The sequence below is a fragment of the Leguminivora glycinivorella genome, chromosome 2 (genome assembly GCF_023078275.1).
Source record: "Leguminivora glycinivorella isolate SPB_JAAS2020 chromosome 2, LegGlyc_1.1, whole genome shotgun sequence".
In the NCBI taxonomy this organism is placed as follows: Eukaryota; Metazoa; Arthropoda; class Insecta; order Lepidoptera; family Tortricidae; genus Leguminivora; species Leguminivora glycinivorella.
The window spans coordinates 1250827-1270249 of NC_062972.1; the positions used below are offsets into that span (position 1 = coordinate 1250827).

General features: G+C 38.4%; 1 protein-coding gene across 1 annotated transcript in view; it reads right to left on the minus strand.

Moving 5' to 3' along the window:
* LOC125239906 overlaps positions 1 to 19423 on the minus strand; it is a 179030-nt gene that overhangs the window by 33496 nt on the left and 126111 nt on the right. Inside the window, exons 2-3 of the mRNA XM_048147677.1 lie at positions 3679 to 3832; positions 2982 to 3102 (exon numbers count right to left, since the gene is read on the minus strand). Coding sequence (XP_048003634.1) covers positions 3009 to 3102; positions 3679 to 3832 — 248 coding nt within the window. The 3' untranslated portion in view covers positions 2982 to 3008. The remainder of the gene's footprint in view (positions 1 to 2981; positions 3103 to 3678; positions 3833 to 19423) is intronic.

The following is a 19423-nucleotide window of genomic DNA, read 5'->3' on the forward strand; positions in this document are numbered from 1 at the left end:
ATAGAAATATCTTATTTTTCCACGCGCGCATTTCTTGCGACAAAAAATACCCAGTAAACAAATATAGTTAACAACGACGCAAATTGAAACAAAACAGACGCGAATTGAATCCATTTATAAGACAAACCGGGACAAAATAGAAAAACTTGTTTACGAATCGGAAATAACCCAGGACATTGACTTATATACTACATAGTAAGGACGTGGCAAACCTACCCATACTAGAAGTAATACCTGCTAGCCGAATGGCATTTCTGTGACGCCAGACGCCGACAGAAATGTAGTCTAGCTCTGTCGCGCCAATATGCAAGAACAATAGACATAAATAGCTACGAAAGAGATATTATCGTGAGCGTTTGTGCATTCGGATACGCACGCTGGGAACGTAGCCAAATACACAAACTCTTACGATAATATGGTTAGTAGATACCTATCACTATCGCTTTTCTGTATTGGCGCGAAAGTGCCAGACTGCGTTTATATCGACATCTGGCGTCAATGATTGTCATTTCCGCTAGGTCACCAGTACAGCTGTGTCCAACAGCTCAGGATGCAGTCTATGCGACCAATCATGATGCAAACTCAAAAGCCAACCGCGTCGTATAGTTCCACCAAGGTGCATCAAACGAGAATGTTCAATCGAAATTATATGAATTCTCTATCCTTACTTTTGAAATCTTTTCCTAAATTATTTATGTTTGAGGACTTCAGAGTATACTTTAGGTAGGTATTTATCCTTCCTGAGACAGCAGGCGAAACTAATGTCAACCCATTTACTTAGGTTCTCATAAATAAAACAATTAGGTATATATTTAAAGAATACCTATATACAATACGTATATTTAGGATACCCGTAGTAATTTTTGACAAAACAAAACAAAATTGGCAGTATTTTACCATTTTTACCCCCTTAGAGCTGTTTCCGAGATAGCCGGTATACATAAATAAATAAATATACAACAATAGCTCGTTTAAAGATATTAGATAGACAGATATTCAGGTTTATTCGATGATAGGAGATAATATTTATTAAAAAACCGGCCAAGAGCGTGTCGGGCACGCTCAGTGTAGGGTTCCGTAGTTTTCCGTATTTTTCTCAAAAACTACTGAACCTATCAAGTTCAAAACAATTTTCCTAGAAAGTCTTTATAAAGTTCTACTTTTGTGATTTTTTTCATATTTTTTAAACATAATATGGTTCAAAAGTTAGAGGGGGGGACGCACTTTTTTTTCCTTTAGGAGCGATTATTTCCGAAAATATTAATATTATCAAAAAACGATCTTAGTAAACCCTTATTCATTTTTAAATACCTATCCAACAGTATATCACATGTTGGGGTTGGAATGAAAAAAAAATCAGCCCCCACTTTACATGTAGGGGGGGTACCCTAATAAAACATTTTTTTCCATTTTTTATTTTTGAACTTTGTTGGCGTGATTAATATACATATTGGTACCAAATTTTAGCTTTCTAGTGCTAACGGTTACTGAGATTATCCGCGGACGGACGGACGGACGGACGGACGGACGGACGGACGGACAGACAGACATGGCGAAACTATAAGGGTTCCTAGTTGACTACGGAACCCTAAAAAGATGAATTATAACCATCTCGGTTTGAATAAATTCTTAGAAGTCGTTTCTAACCCATAATTGTCTGACATTCGCAAAAATATTCTAAGAAATCTGTCAAGATTTGGAAAAAATACACATTTCCCTGTGCTACCTATGAAATAAAATAATTTTATTTCCATTCCATGTCTTATATTTACTATTTATTAGAGAATGGCGCGACAAGATTGATCGTAGTTCATCGCTCAGCGACGAACTAACGCCGTGTCTTGCGTGGGCGACGGTCGCGCGACCGTTGCCGTCGCGTCTCATACTTCCATATCGATAAGGTTTGATTCCGCATGCGTCGCATCGCCGTCGCGCGACCATCGCGCGACCGTCGCCCACGCAAGCCACGGCGTAAGTATAACTCGCTCGCGTTATCATCGCGTTTATGGCATTTTGAGTTTGGGGTATTATGCGTTTACGACATTTTGCGACTTTGGGGCAGTATGCGTCTGATGCAGCTCTTTTATTTACACAGGAGTGACTATCTTTTGTTCTAACGCCGATAGCTCATCGCCAGGGCCCGTAACTTTCATGCCGATGACATCAATTTGATGTCACGTTGCATATAGGATGATTCAAATAGTTTTATTGTAATAATTAATCATTATTCATTAATCAATTTAATCATGTACAAATGACTCCAAAAACGTGAAACGAAAAGGAAACGATTAATTAATTAATTGTTTTGTTTTAATAATTTATTGAAATATGGTAACAAAACTATTTAATGAAATGTATGTATGAAAAATAAACAAATCATTTAATTTACTATTCACGTATCAAGTAAGTGTTAATTATTTCACGTATGAATAGATTCGTTTTGAAGTCATGATTAAAATGATTGATGAATAATGATTAATTATTAAATAAAACTCTTGAATCACCCTATATGCAGCGTGACGTCAAATTTATGTCATCGGCATGAAAGTTACGGGCCCTGCTCATGGCATACTCGCTTCATCTCTATCTTACCCCTTATCAAAACCGCTCCAATCTTCTACCTTATCTTACAACTATAGGTACATCTCCTCGGTTCCTCATGGCTGAGGGTTGCGACCACATGAAGTCGTTATTTTTCGCACCAAAGCTCTCCATTCAGCACGGTATTCTGCTGTCCTAATAATAGGTGCCTGTGTTAAACAGTGTTAACATTGTGGCGTAGGCGAGAGGCTGGCAACTTGTCACTGCAATGTCACAGTTTCGTTTTCTTTCAACCCCTTATTTGCCAAGAGTGGCACTGAAGCTTTAGTAGTTTCATGTGTTCTGCCTACCCCTTTATGGGATACAGGCGTGATTGTATGTATGTATGTATGTATGTGTAAAACAGACTTAACAGATGACAAATAAAGGCAGGTACTCACGGGCAGTTTTCAACCGAACAGGGTAACCTAGCACGCGCCGCGGCGCAGCGCAGCGGTACACTGGTACACGCCATCGGCTCCTTCACGCTTGCGAATGTCTAGCGTGCCGTTGGCTAGGATTCTGTAACAATATAGCACTGGTAAAGTCCCTGTATTCTTAGCTGACGCTTTGAACTAAACCGAGACTGCATCCAACACAAGAAAATGTCAACTTGCTCCAGTTTTCTTGTGTTGGAGTACGAGATCTATCTCCACTCTACTAACGACATGTAACGCCGTGTCTTGCGTGGGCGAAGGTCGCGTCTCATACTTCCATATCGTTTGATTTCGTATGCGTCGCATCGCCGTCGCGCGACCATCGCGCGACCGTCGCCCACGCAAGCCACGGCGTAAGATGATCTGCAGGACGAATCCAAATTTATACAAGCCATGGAATCACACATCTTTCGAGGTGACCAAAGCAGCCAAAAGAGTTCCTTCACAAATAGGGGCTGGGGGTTTACTCTACGCAGAGTTAGGGTTTGGTCTGAGTTTGTTTTATGGATGTGTCTTACTTATGAGAGTCGTTAACTCCTTTTCACCGCTAGGTGTCGGGTTTGGGGAGGTGTCATTCCCACGCCAGTGGGGGAGGCGATTTGCGCATCCAGCATGTAAAGCTAGTAGTAAAGTCTTTAAAAAGTAGACAGAAAAGTCTTACTTGTGCGTGTCATTGGCCCCATCTCGCCTCCAAGAGTACGGGCTGGGGGGGTCCTCCCCGCGCAGAGGGGGAGGCCTGCGCAGCGGCGGCGCCGGCGCAGGCAGCGTGCACGGCACGAGCGTGCGCGACGACCAGTACCATGTTAGCGGGACATCTGGAATAGGAACATGTTGGTTTTTTATACGGTAAGCTTGATAGGAGAGTCAAAGGAGAAAACGGTGAGAGTCTTTTGTTTTCCGTTTTTTCTTTTTTTATGTAGTGATAGTTAGAAATCTGGTGAATTGTAATTATATAGAATGGCATGTCATGATCCTCAGCATTGAGAGAACGACTGTAGAAGAAGAAGAATTGTAATTATAAAACTACGAGGTCATTATCCTCCTTGCGTTATCCCGGCATTTGCCACGGCTCATGGGAGCCTGGGGTCCGCTCTGACAACTAATTCCAAGATTTGGCGTAGGCACTAGTTTTACGGAAGCGACTGCCATCTGACCTTCCAACCCGAAGGGTAACTAAGCCTTATTGGAATTAGTCCGGTTTCCTCACGATGTTTTCCTTCACCGAAAAGCGACTGGCAAATATCAAATGACATTTCGCACATAAGTTCCGAAAAACTCATTGGTAAGAGCCGGGGTTCAAACCCGCGACCTCCGGATCGAAAGTCGCACGCTCTTACCGCTAGGCCACCAGCGCTCCGTAATTATAACTACAAGGTAATGGTAAGAAAATATAAATTGTAGATGTATACTTGTTTGCCACCGACGTAGTATAAAAAAAAAATATATATATGTAGGTAAAACGGAGATATTAGTCGATTGCAGGCCCTCATATAACAAAAATAGATACTTCAATATCAACGTTTTCCCCTTAGACTCTTTGATATTTATTCTAGTTACTATTAAAATAAAATTAAAATAATAACAAACCTCTGTACGAAGGCACCAGAATTCTGCCGAAGTTTTAGAGAGAATTACTTACCCGGAGACGAAGTATGGGCAGTAGACTCGATCCTGCACTTTTGGCACCTAATGCAAAAAAAAGTAAAGGGAAAAAAGGAAATGGAAATGATTTCTACAAAAATTGGAGAGTAAAACGCAATTATACGTCTAGAATAGCCATTGATCAAAAATCCTAATCCTAAGGATTACGAGCTCTCTCTGATGAATACGAGTACAAATGAGTTTTCTTGAGTAAAATAAGGCAAAAATACGGAAATTTAAACAGTAAAATAGGACTGTAATTCTTGCTACACATTTTAAATTAAAGCCAGATAAACAACCCCCAAAATTGATAAGTTAAGTATACACCTAAATCAACGATCACAAAGTCCTAAACAACATTATGAAGGCTTCCAAATTACTTAGGCACCAGTCCCACCAAAAGCGAGTAAAACGACGGGGGTGTTATAAGTTTGACGTGTTTATCCGTCTGTCTGTCTGTGGTAGGTATCGCAGCTCCCGAACGAATGAACCGATTTAAATTTCGTTGTTTTTTTTGTTTGAAAGCTGAATTAGTCGGGACTGTTCTAAGCCATGTTTGATAAAATCGGTCCACTATGTCGGGGTTTTTTTTAAATTTAAGTTTTGTATAGGCTACTAGACTCTTAAGCCTCCGCCACACATAAAGCGTTTTGATAGCGTAGCGTTAGCGGAGCGCAATGATAGCGGTGCGCCTGCGGAACGCCAGGGCGTTCCGCTCGCAATCCGCGCGCATTCCGCTCGCAATCCGCGCTCGTTAGTTCCCGCCGGCGTCCGCTGGGCGCAACGCTATCGTTGCGCTACGCTGACGCTCCGCTACCGCTATCAAAACGCGCATGTGTGGCCGAGCTATTATCGAATTTGGCACAATAAATGATTGTCTTCTGTAGTTTTTGACATAAAACAACAATAGGTATTTATAGATTTTGGGTATTAAAAGTGTATGATGACTACGTATTTTCGATTAAAAATGTGTGTAATTTTTTATTTAATTTGGCCACCGAAAACGCTGTCAGCGATGAAGTGACGTCATCGAATTCGAACCTTACTGCATACCAAAACAATCACTGACATATTGAACTTTATGCCTTCATACTTAAAAAGTCAGATGTTGTTTTCGAGTAGAATGACCTGATGCACAGAAAATCTATAGATTAACATGACTGTGTTGTTTTCGCCTGATTACCTAAAAGTATACTTTAAAAATATTTTTTGCTGTTTTTAAGCAATAATAAAATATGGTAATAGACTTGGCTCATGTGGGATGTTGATTCAACGATCATTGTTCCGATAGTCGTTTCAGCGAACGGTCTCATAGCGAAGAGTCTCGACCAACATCTTAAGAGACTCTCGCTAGGTGGCTGGATCAAGGGCCAGATGCAAAAGGCGGTGATCTTGGACACAGCGCGGATAGTTCGACGGTTCCTCTCTCTGCAGCCCTAACCACCGGCAGCTTGGGCCCTGCCCCGCTGCTGGCGGCACCCTAGGTTAGGTTTTTTATAATATGTTTATATGTTTTTATATTGTTTTGTATGTGTTTTTGTATTTTACTTTTTTATTCATATTATAAACAGCCTAACTTAATAATGAAAATAAATATGGTAATATTTTAATTCGGTTAATTGGACAGTACTCAATCATATAAGCCAAACTTTCAAAAAGGGCCAAGTAGCCTATTGAGGTTATTTACACGGGACCGTCTATCTTTTGTTCGTTTCGCCGATAGCTCTTCTCTTTCTCGCTTTTGCAGAGCCCTACAAGTCATCGAAAGGCCTCGTTCGGTTTCATTCCGGCTCCGTCATGATATATGGCGGTTCACATAACATGTGATGGATAGGCGGAATATTGTGATGCGTCATCATATGAATATGAATATATTGAGGATGAAGATATATGGTTGGGAAAGTAGATGTTTAACAAAGGCTTTGGCTAGATTTCGATGTAATTGTTGTATTGTATGTTTCGATAATTTTACAATTATTTGGACTTTTAAAGTCTCACATAAATTAGTACAAGATCCAACGTCTGTTAAAACGATCTTGGGATATCCTCGGAGAGATTAATATTATTATATTATACTATACTAAGTCTTTTAAACATGAAATAAAAAGGAAAACAATCTGACGTGTCATTTTAATAAAAGATCTGGCCCCGTAGCCGAATGGCATTTCTCCGATCAGGGTGGCTAGCCGAATGGCACAATCGCTCACGAAACGCTCACGAAACGAAGCGCTAGTAGATATCTATCTCTATCGCGCTTGCGTATTGGCGCGACAGAGCCAGCGGCGTATCGCTTTCGTTTGGCGTCGGAGAAATGCCATTCGGCTACGGGGCCTGATCGTTGATTGATTTTAATAAAATACATAATCTTTTCTCTTGTTATTTTTATTTTTATTTGTACATTATCTACTGAAATCGCGCAGGCCAACTGTTCGCCATGTGTCCCGTTTATACAATGTGAAAAGCTTTTCAAAAATAAAATAATGTCCTTTAAGTAAAATGAGCCAGCTTCAAGCTCGACTACACATGCGCGTTTTGAGAGCGTAGGCGGAGCGTTAGCGGAGCGCAATTATAGCGGTGCGCCGGACGGACGCTGGCGTTGCACCCAGCGGACGCCGGCGGGAACTAACGAACGTGCATTCCGCTACGCTATCAAAACGCTTTATGTGTGGCGGAGGCTTTAAGCATTTAATGTACCTAGAGTCCCTCCAGAGCTCGACTTAACTTTCATAATCATATATTGGTAAAATCAGATTACATGTCAAATAACATTCACACTTATGTACAATAACATAAAATACAACAGTATAATGAAAGTACAATAAAATTATCTTATTATAAAAAACTCCTTGTAGTTATAGAAGGCCTGCTCGACAAGCCAGTTTTTCAATTTAATTTAAAAAAATGACGCACTAGGAGCCGCGACAACTTCACTCGGAAGATAATTATTTCATTTCATTTCATTTATTTTAGCATACATAAGCATTACAGTGTTAACCAAAGCGCTTATATACTAGTCACCTTAACACTAATTATTCATTACTTAAGTATCACAAAATTCAATGTCAAATTCAATATAATATAAGTAACTAAAATAATACAAATTTATTTCTAAAATAGGAATATCAAATCTACCAATAAACCCATCTCATTATAAACCTTGCGACCCATGACATGAACGAGCTTTTTCGATTTAGTGAGTTTGAAAGTACAAGGGGTAGTTTTCCGGCTCGCGCACTCCGGGTTTCGTACCTACGGTGAACCTCATTACATTACTTTCCACACTGTATAAGATAAGATAAGATAAGATATCGTTTATTCAAGTAGGATTTTACAACCTTTTTCGAATCGTCAAAATTACATTAAAATTAAATTAAAAAATAAATAACAAATTTACAGAAACAATATAACTTAACAATTAACCTATGAACTTAGCTTCTAATATATTATAAATATTATTATTCATTATTAATTTGGTAAATCCTTGTAGTATTAACTGTACTCCGTTTCCTAATATAAACAAAACAAAATATTCTTTCCTATTTAATTTGGACCCCGTCCATCAGCAGTGAAATATGGATCCCAACATAACCTCTGATAGATGAGGGTAGACGCAAGTTCCGCAAGTCATACGATATTTGCGCCTCAAGATTTATCGCGTCAAGGGAAATACTCTAATTGAAAAGAAGGAAAATGGGCAGGTTCTACTTTAGTTTCTATTTTTAAACCCCGACGCAAAAACGACGGGGTGTTTGCGACCTGTCTGTCTGTCTATCTGTGTGTGTGTCTGTTTGTGGCATCGTAGCTCCCGAACGGATGAACCGATTTAAATTTCGTTTTTTTTGTTTGAAAGCTGAGTTAGTCGGGAGTGTTCTTAGCTATGTTTTATGATAATCGGTTCACTATGTCGGGGGTTTTTCCAAATGTTTTATTTCGTAGTTAGGTTTCTATAAGTCAATGGTGGGAATCCTTATTTCAGTCCGGGCCAAAATTTGCAGGAATTTTATGAGGAAGGCCGTATCACACAAGATTTTGAAGGACCGTACTTTTCCTACCTATGTTTTGCCACAAGCGATCAAATAAAAAGTACTTAATACTAGATCCGTCCAGTGTGCGTAGCCGAATGCACAAACGCTATACGAAACGCTCACGATAATATTTCTTTCGTAGCTATCTATCTCTATCGCTCTTGCGTATTGACGTGAGAGAGCCAGACTACATTTCTGTGGCGTTTCGCGTCGTAGAAATGCCATTCGGCTACGGGGCCTGGCCCTGGCCCCTTCTGGAAAACGAAACGCCGCGAAAGGTAGTCTAGCTCTGTCGCGCCAATACGCAAGAGCGATAGATATATATCTACGAGCGTTTCATTTCGCGAGCGTTTGTGCCATTCGGCTACGCACGCACAAGCTGTCACCACCCGAGCAAGCTGGATTTCGGCCTAGTTTCTCCACAACAGACCACCTCCATACATTAAATCAGTTAATAGAAAAGTCTAACGAGTTCAACGTACCTCTATATCTTGCTTTCGTAGATTATAGCAAAGCATTTGACAGCGTTAAACACTCCGCTATATTTTCCGCCATGCAGAATCAGGGTATAGATCCCAAGTATGTTGAGCTCGTTACGACAATTTATAGTAACAGTACAGCCAGCATTAAATTACACACACCTGGTATTAGATTTACAATAGATAAAGGCGTTAAACAAGGAGAACCTCTGTCTCCTAAACTGTTCACCAGTTGCCTAGAGGAGATATTTAAAAAGCTGGCGGTCTCGTGGGAGGAGTTGGGCATTGTTGTCGGTAACAAAAGGCTAACTAACCTACGTTTTGCAGACGATATTGTCCTTTTCTCCCACACGGCACCTCAACTACAACGCATGCTACAAGATCTCAGCACTGCGAGCCTTGAAGTTGGACTCACAATGAATAGAGCGAAAACCAAGTTGATGACTAACGGAGCAAAAGATGTGGTCACGGTAGATGGGCAGGATATACAATATGTCGATGAGTACATTTACTTGGGCCAGATAGCATCCTTCGAAAACAGGCAAACTCTAGAAGTCAATAGACGCATCGAAAACGCCTGGAAGAGCTTCTGGTCCATGAAAGCGCTATTAAAGGGTGACCTTCCCCTGTGTCTCAAGCGCAAACTCATTGACATGTGTATCCTGCCTATCCTAACCTATGGTGCTCAAACGTGGTCGTTAACGGAGGCTTTAAAGTCCAAACTCAAGGTTTGTCAGCGGGCGATGGAGCGCAGTATACTGGGTGTTCGCAGATTTAAAAAAAGTTATAGTTCACAACCTCTAATAAAGCGAATAACTGGAAACTCTTAAAAGTTTTCTTCACGAGTAATTCTCAGATTTAAATGAATCACATGAAAGACAGCTCGTTTTGTTGAAGTACCGCTGTGGGCGAAATTAGTGATGCCCCATACTATTACTTACTTGGCTGGCGCGATATCCCAAAATGAGTTTTGGCCTCCAACACAAGAGCACGCCACTTGCTTGGTCATGAGCGGTATCGCACCAGGGTGCGTAGCCGAATGGCACAAACGCTCACGAAACGAAACGCTCGTAGATATCTATCTCTATCGCTCTTATGTATTAGCGCGAGCAGCTTTCGCCGACGCCGAGCTCACGGAGGTCTACCTCCACTTTATTTTTACTTGAAACGCAGTTATTAACGTGACATATCACACTACTTGTAAAAATATTATGTAGGATATCAATTAAGAGGATACGGCAGCGAAAATGCTAAAAGGGAAAGGAGCCCCCCTTTCAACTTGGGAATGTTAGTTAAATATACAAGTGTTATTAACTAGATTTATCGAATAAAAAATAAGTTCAAAAACTAAAACCCGACTACTATAAAATGTGTTTTAAAAAGTATGAAATAAGATAGAATTGTTTTATGAAATTATCATGCATGAAATTCACAGCTGTGTATTCTTTTCAATACATAAATTCAATGTTATAATAAGTTTGTAAATTTTATAAATACTTGCAGAGATTCCGAAGATAACCGTGGTCGTATGCCACAATTATAAACTTTAAGGTAAGTACATAAGTGGCATATGACCACGGCTCGTATTCTTCGGGAATACCTCGGATCAAATTCAACTAAAAACGGCACGGTACGCGACCATTTAGGTTGCAAGGTATGTGGATGAGCGCCCTGTCGATGGAATAGTATTCTATAATTTAATGTTTGATAAATTAATATAAAATGTCCCACTTGTTTTTCATCGATATATCGATGTTCCGTTTTGCCCGCTTGTCGCATCACTAGCGTAATTATGACGATCAGCCAGGATTAAAGGATAGCCTGTAATTAGACTGCGGATTTAATATGGATTACCGCCATCCTACCTTTTATACTAATTCGACTATACTTCACCCACGTTGCGTACATTTGAAGAGGCGCAACGATTGAAAATGTTCCTAGCCAAGGGCGAACAGGGGCAAATTTCCAAAAACGGCCTTATTGATTATGGCCCAAAAAAAGGTGTGCTATTCAAAATTGGTAACGATTAGCCAAAAAAACTAAACGATCCGACACAGATTGGTTCATTGTTATTCATAAGTTTTGTTGGAGGAAACAGTCAAGAGCGGAACATCGATTTTAAAGATTTTTCCGCAATATCTTTTAACTGGTTGGTCTGTGTGGACATTTTTTTTTTCGATAAATCTAGTTAATAACACTAGTATATTTAACTAAAATTCCTAAATTGAGAGGGGGGCTGCTCCTTTCCATTTTAGCATTTTCGCTCCTGTAGCGTCTTAACATGACATAGTATCCACCTATACGATTTTAAGAGTTCAAAATAGATAAGTACCTCAAAAGATTGTCCATATTACCCGAAGTGAGCGCGAAATAGATGCCGTGAAACATTAAACAAAACGCGGGTGGTGAGAAATGATCCCTCGGGGAGGCTTCCGCGAAAAGGTATTGAAATACCTACTCTTTATGAGGCACAGTATAATAGGAAAGCAGTACAGTACATCAAGTGAAAGCATTCATATTTGATAACCATAATTACAACACTATTAATAAATTACAATACTATTTAGGTTCCCAGGTTCCTACTTTAAAAATTTTACTTTTTTTATTGAATTGAATTTTAATTTTAAATACTTGAATTTGTCCTATATGGTGCTAGTAATAACTGTATGTACTTCTGGTTTTTTTGACAGCTGATTTATTTTTAAAGATTATTCATTATGTAAGCGTATTTATGTAGTTTGACTGTAACTGTAAACTGTCACACGTAGTCGTGAAAATTAAGGCTTATCATGCGTATAGTAAACAGACTCAAACTTCACATACAAACACATGTATAACGGACGAAAAGATATAAATTCAGTTCAGTTTTAACTCGTATAGTATGGATAAATTTATTGAACAAATATAATTTTCACATTTTCCTCTTTTCGAACATTAATCTTACACGTAACACGGAAATAATATACATTATACTTAATCTTTTTTTTAACACACAAAAATTAACGAACACTAAGCACAAAGTTAGTTGCCATACGGGAGTAAGTGTGTCTGGCCTTTTTACTCATTGTCTCAAGTGTTTTTGCGAATTCATACTTTAGCTACTTGCTACTCCCGATTAGTGGTAAACGTATGAACTCTCAATAAACACTGGTCATTGTTTAAACTGTATATAAATAAGAAACTCGGTAAGGGCTCCGCGTATTATGATGCTACAGCCTCAAAAATACCGTACTGCTGCCTTTAGGGGAAGTTTTAAGTACTCCGCTACAAAATGTTGGAATAACACACCTCCACCACTACGAATACTAAAGAATAAAGTTCATTTTAAAACAAAGTTACGACAACACTTATTAGAAACTCACAAAAGAAGTTCTTAAAATGTAACCCCATCTCGCTCACCATTTGTCCTTTATATTTCCACATCATGACCATAACTCTGTTACCGATAACTAAACATTGTATAATTGTAATATCATACCTAGGTATTCTGTTCACATACCTACCTTACTCTTATTGCGTTTGATGAACATTATACCTCTATATTTGTGATAATATTTTGCTTATTTATTATCTACTCGTACACTCTATAAATATTATATCGACTTGCGCTGCACTAGGGGCCCATTTCTCGAAAGGTACAAGCCTTGTATTACAAGTGCGCGAACTGTCAAATCGTATGGGTTGTCATGGAAACACACTTGTAATACAAGGCTTGTACCTTTCGAGAAACGGGCCCTAGGTCGTTCCCTTAGTAAGTTTGTAAGGTTCTGACGGAAGATCAGCGCTGCGGCTTCCGTAGCATGTATGCTGAGTCAGCGCCTATTCTATACCACAACGCACATTCCACAACCAATACTTCAGTTGAAATAACAAGTGTGCTAATTATTGTATAATGTAAAGTTTTTTTTTCTTTTTATTATTTCGTTGTGTTGCATAGCATGTAAGTTTGTGGTTGAATAAAGAATTTATCTATCTATCTAATCTAATATGTAAGTTCTTATGCTGCTTTACCAGGATCAGGATCGGTGCATGTTGTGACTTAATTTATAAGAACACCAATTTTAAATATAATTATTTTTAAAAACCAGGACTTAATCGCGTATGACTACATATTAAACTGACCTCCAACGTTTCAACGAGTCCCGGTTTTTAAAAATAATTATGTGTAATAATCGTGAAAGTTTAAACCAATTTTAAACACATACATGCAATAAATAATATGAATAAATGAATAACCTGGATAAATGTATTGACTCAAAGTACTGTCAACTTACACCGCGCGCCCGTGGGAGGTCCGCAGTATAGGCAGGTGGGAATAAATGAACCTTCTTTTTTTCACAATTATCTAAAAGCCTAATTGAAACTTAGTACCGGTATTTTGATGGCGGCCCGGAATTAATTACTTTTATTCCGATGTCCCGGATGATTTCTTGATGTTTAATTAGTGTTTTTCTTTTATATTCGAAATACAGGTAATCGTTTTTAATATTTTGCTATTAAAGTTAAAGCTTATAGGTACTTAATTACTGTATAATTCAAAAGATAATCAAATTTTATATAAAGTCGAGCTCAAAAGCATACTTAGAATATAAAAGTAACTTTCAAGATGTTTCCATTCAATGACTTACATGAAAGAGGCGCGTTCCTAGCACACAGTCTAAGCTCGTGTAGGTGAACGCGTACTATGCTTGTATGAGTGACATATGACAGGTCAACCGTTCGCGTTTTTGACAGGCGGCAACTGTGAGGTAACCGAGAGGGGGTGGACGGCACTTTCAGCGGGGAGCGGGAGTGGCCATACTGTACGATAGTACTCTTTATTATAGCGGTAAGAATGTAACCTTAATAATATAAATTTCGACCGAAAGAAGAACATTTCTGCCGACGTATTATGCTACAATTGTATCACTTATCCACGTGGATAAAGCATCCGTCACGCTTTAGCAAGTATGTCAGTGTGACAGTGACAGATGTCTTATCCACGTGGATAAGTGATAAAACTGGCAGCATGATACGCCAGCTGGACATTTTTAAACGATATTTTGATTCTCGCGATAGAACAGGCCAGTCTAGACTTTATTATTCTTCGACCCTTTCAACAGATGCTAAGATTGTTAATTCTCCACTGGGAACACTTATTACCTCACCTACGTTTCCCAGGAAGAGTCGGGCCAAAATAAGTTAGCAACGATGGGGATGGTCCCGCCTGCAAAGGTTAAGTACACGTCATAATTTAATTTAAGTTTGACGTTTAAAATAATATTTGCATTGGTTAGGCTGTCAAAATTGTTGCCAACTTATGTTGACTAAGTTCAGAAATTGAAGGTCAGGCTTTATATAAAATCATATACTTGTATGTACTTATGCGTTATAACACTTATAACAATAATATGACACCTTAAACAGTTTTAATGAAAAACAGTATATGGCGCAGTCGGTAGGATTTCCATACACTTTTTACAGCCTAACTAAATGAAAAAAGAGCCATATTTTTACTCTACTCACTAAAATAAAAATTACTCTACACCATGCGTTAGATTCGCTTTTATATTCCAAACTTCGCTTACAACACATTTGCAATCAAAATAAACTACAAACAAAACTCAATAAAAACTGTTACGTAATAAATTACACTCAACCAAACACAACAATATCATCAAAATAACGAGTGAAACAAAAAGTTACTACTCGTGACGTTACCAACTTACAGACACTAACTTACACAACACAGCTCGCTTCTATAATTGGAAAACTTACCTAAACTAACTAAAAATAGAGTTCACGTTTAAACAACACGACAAGAGAAATGATGCGGCTAAGTTTACTAATCTAACCTAATAATTTATTGGTGAAAACATTGCGTGGGAGCAAGAGAGAGAGATATTATGTTGTGTGTGTGTGAAAGAAAGAGATGGAGTGTGACATGCGCAGTGGGAACCGGGAAGCAAAAACTTGGGTAAGGTCGTATTGGAGAGCGTGGTTAGGTTCCGTGATGAATTTAAATAGGTTAGGTAACCTCAATTGTTCGGTTTTCAGCAAAATTTGAGGAAATACATAAAATTAAGGAAAATAGGCTGTTGGCCGCTAAAATGTGTTAGGAATTTAATAATAGTATAGTCTGCTGAAATACGTAATGTACTATTTTGTTATATAGCCGACAAACAAGACAGATCGCAAAGCAAATTTAAAGGCAATTCTCGCTTACCCAAAGAAACTGACTCGAGCGTTTTACTAAGTACCGAAAAACTGGGTTTCCAGTGAAATAACAACTACTAACAAAAGAAAGGTACCCTACTGTCCCCCTCCGATTTCATTGATTTTTATATATGGTAATATAGCAGCCATTTTTTATAGCGACCCAAACTCATTCTTGTTGGGAGAAATTGTCCTACAAAGTTCCGAAAAGTGACAAAAACCTCTAATTTCTCCAGGGAGATTGGTTCAATCATATTGATAATTAATAATTGATCTCTTTATATGTTAGAGAACAGGAAAAAATAAAGGACACGTGTTCTGCGTTTTCACCTGAAACTCATATTTCGTATAAAAAAGGCATGTCAACATTTCATATTTTTCATCGTTCCACTCACCTCCCTTTTAGTACTACGGCAGCCTAAACATCCTAAAATTATCAAACTGCTAACCATTTCTTATTAGTACATGCTGGTAGGGCCGGGTATGTCTCGAAAGTCATAAAAACATAAGTCTCGACTGTACAAGGTTATGTATCTTTATTTTTTAGTACAGGTTCCATAAGAACGGAACCCAAGGACCCGCTTGCCGCGATCAAAAGGAAACGTTCAAGGTCACGTCGGAAGGTATTCCATAATATTAGTAGGTACTTCAATACAGCAAGCCTCGGTTACGAATACTAAGTACAAATTTTCTTCCGGGTTTTTGATGTTTTATCCGATTATTTTTACAATGTTAGGAAAAATGAATCTTGGTACTTGTACTGGCGTGCACGTAGCTTTGTATAATGTTATACTGTGATTTGACATTTTAATGATTTTTGTGTATATTTTAAAAACTGTAAGTCCTTGGAACGTAGGTACGTCATATAATTTTACGTGGGTGGGTAAGGTTGTGTAGTTTAATCACATAATTTCAATGTTTTTTTTTAAAGAACTGTGTAACTATTAACTAGTTATAAACTTCAATTTCAAATTATCAGATGAGTTAAGGACGAACATTGTTTTGCAAAAGTTGAAGACAATTAACATTTTTACTTATTAATACATAGAGGAAATAATGAACGGCACACTTATAGTGACTTTGGTATGCGGGTTTTAGTAGAACATCTATGCACTTCGTCCATCAACCACGCGCCAACTAGCGTGATATTTCAGTGCACTGCTACTTGTCTGATGACGTCGAGAACAAAAACTCTCAATTGCTCAACAATTTATAGTTAATATTACAATAGTATTAATCAGTACTTAGCTTGCAATTACGTTCAGAACTTATGAATTAAGGTGTAAACTGTTAATATTACATTGATGAACGCAATACTGTCCGCCCCAGTGTCGAGTTCAGTTCTGATAATCATTCGCATCTGTAAGTACTTGACGAGTGAATGACGATCCAGATGTTTACAAATAACTCAGAAATGACGGAGATATCGAATAACAAACATTAAAAATATACTATGATTAATATTAAAAATCCAACATTTGTTTGTATTTATCACCGTCCACGACAAAAAGCGACGAATTGGCGGATTTTTTAAGTGGAGATAGTTGAAGGGATGGAGAGTGACATAGGCTACATTTTGTCTCTTTCTAAGGCGAGCGAAGCCGCAACCCTCATATAAAAAGGTTTTTTTTCCAAAACTGTAAAGAGTTAGTACTGTCAACAACTGAAAACACACACACACACACACACACACACACACACAATCCAACAACACGGGCTTGTTAGATTAATTGTAGGTCTCTCGAGGCTAAATAGGGTTTATCCTAATTCGCCCGAATGGGGTTTGTCAGAATAAAACGGTTTGGGTTAAATTAAACCCAATTAATCCTTAATTGATAAAATATAAATTTAAATAGATATCATACACGAAAGAAAAAACGACAAGGCCCACTGGTGGCCGAGCCGGGAATCGAACCTGGGTCTTCAGCTTACGCGGCTAACGTCTTCACCACTAGACCACCCGCCCGCCGCGGTACCCGACGAAATTTCTCTAGTGTATGTTATCTCTGATAAGGCTAGGCGCCTTTTGACCAACTCACTCACTCACTCGTTAGCCGCGTAAGCTGAAGACCCGGGTTCGATTCCCGGCTCGGCCACCAGTGGGCCTTGTCGTTTTTTCTTTCGTGTATGATATCTATTTAAATTTATAATTTATATATAGTAGTGTGACTACTTCAAAAAAAGAACAAATCAAAAATATTCAATAAAATAATTTGATTTGTTCCCTAGTTGATAAAATATAGTTACAATTTAGTGCAACGAACTATAAATTTAATAACCACACGTGCGAACGTCAGTGTAAATGTCCATTCTAATGTTAAGAATAGATAATTTTGGACCGGTATTTGAAACGTATTTTAATCTGCCGGAAATCTTTTTTTTAATTATGGAAAGTGAAGACAGAGAAGGTGGATCTCGCCGATTCAGTAATAGCCTATTTGCTCTTGCTTTACAGACACCGAAATCGTATTTTTCTGGGAACACCGATGGTGGGAGCGCATTAAAAGTTATTAGTCATTATTCAAAAGTTTAATTTGATTGGTGTGTATTTGGCCCTACATTAAAATAGGTATATAATTTAATGTATTTGATTGACTTTGCGTTGGTGCTAAACCGATCCCCAAATATATTTTCTTTTGTCCAGCCGACGAAGCGGCGTATTATGCTTCCAATTTTATCATTTATCAACGTGGATAAAACATCTGTCACTCTCCCACTGACATACTTGCCGGAACGTGACGGATGCTCTATCCGCGAAGATAAATGCAAATAAGTGATAAAATTGTAAGCATAATAGCCCGGCTGCGAGTAAATCATTGACACGAATATCACTAATTGAATACATAATAAATATTACACTTTGAATACATAATATATATGAATTGAAATTATAGGCAGGAGCAAATTGAAAAAAAAAACAATCTTTTACTTATAAACAAACCTTAGACTGGCCGCTTTCAGGTCAAATTATACCTATACAACTTCGTTAAACAAATTTGGACAAGGGACATAATACGAAACGACTTCTACTTTAATAATATTTACAAACTCTGACAGCCTTCCAGCGAAAACGCGAACCTTTTGATTTTTATCCTATAAGTATTCGGGCAACTTGTACTACTTATCGAGTTCTTTAGATTTAGGCACTGGTCCCACCGCGAGCTAGTAAACTATGGGCTATCGGCTATAAAAACGAACAAAAGATAATCACTCCCGTGTAAATAAAAGAGACACGGCGATGTTTATAGTTACTCGCCCAGCGGTGAGCTATCAATATCGCCGTGTCTCTTTTATTTGCACAGGAGTGCTTATCTTTTGTTCGTTTTTATAGCCGATATCTCATAGCTTACTAGCTCGCGGTGGGACCAGTGCCTTAAGTTTACTTTTTTCAGTTTCATGACAACAATTTGACTTTAAACAGTTTTAATGAAAAACAGTACATGGCGCAGTCGGTAGGATTTTCATACAAAAACATTTACAAAAAAGAGTCAAAAACTCTACTAAAATAAAATTAATGCACACCATGCGTTAGATTCGCTTTTCTATTCCAAATTTCGCTTACAAACGCATTTGCATTTTTTTTTTTCAGTTTTATGGTCAAATAACTCACCGTGTAAAATTTTTTTTTAGTTTTCAAAAGTGCTCGAAATCGAAATGACGAAGCCCACCGCACTATACAGGGTGTCCCAAGACTATGAGGCATGAAGGGTAAGTGCATATAATAATCGTAGAGTATTTTGCTGAAAGAAGACTATTTTATTTTTCGAAGATTTTTCGAGAAGGTACATTCCCTTCATGTCCCATAATCATGAGATATGTATATGAATCTAGCTGACGATGCAAAAACTCCCGGCATTGCCATGGCTCAAGGGAGCCTGGGGTCCGCTTTAACAACTAACCCTAAGATTTGGCGTAGACCCTAGTTTTTACGAAAGGACTGCCATCCGACCTTCCAACCCGAAGGGTAAACTAGACCTTATTGAAATTAGTCCGGTTTCCTCACGATGTTTTCCTTCACCAAAAAGAGATTGGCAAATATCAAATGACATTTCGCACATAAATTCAG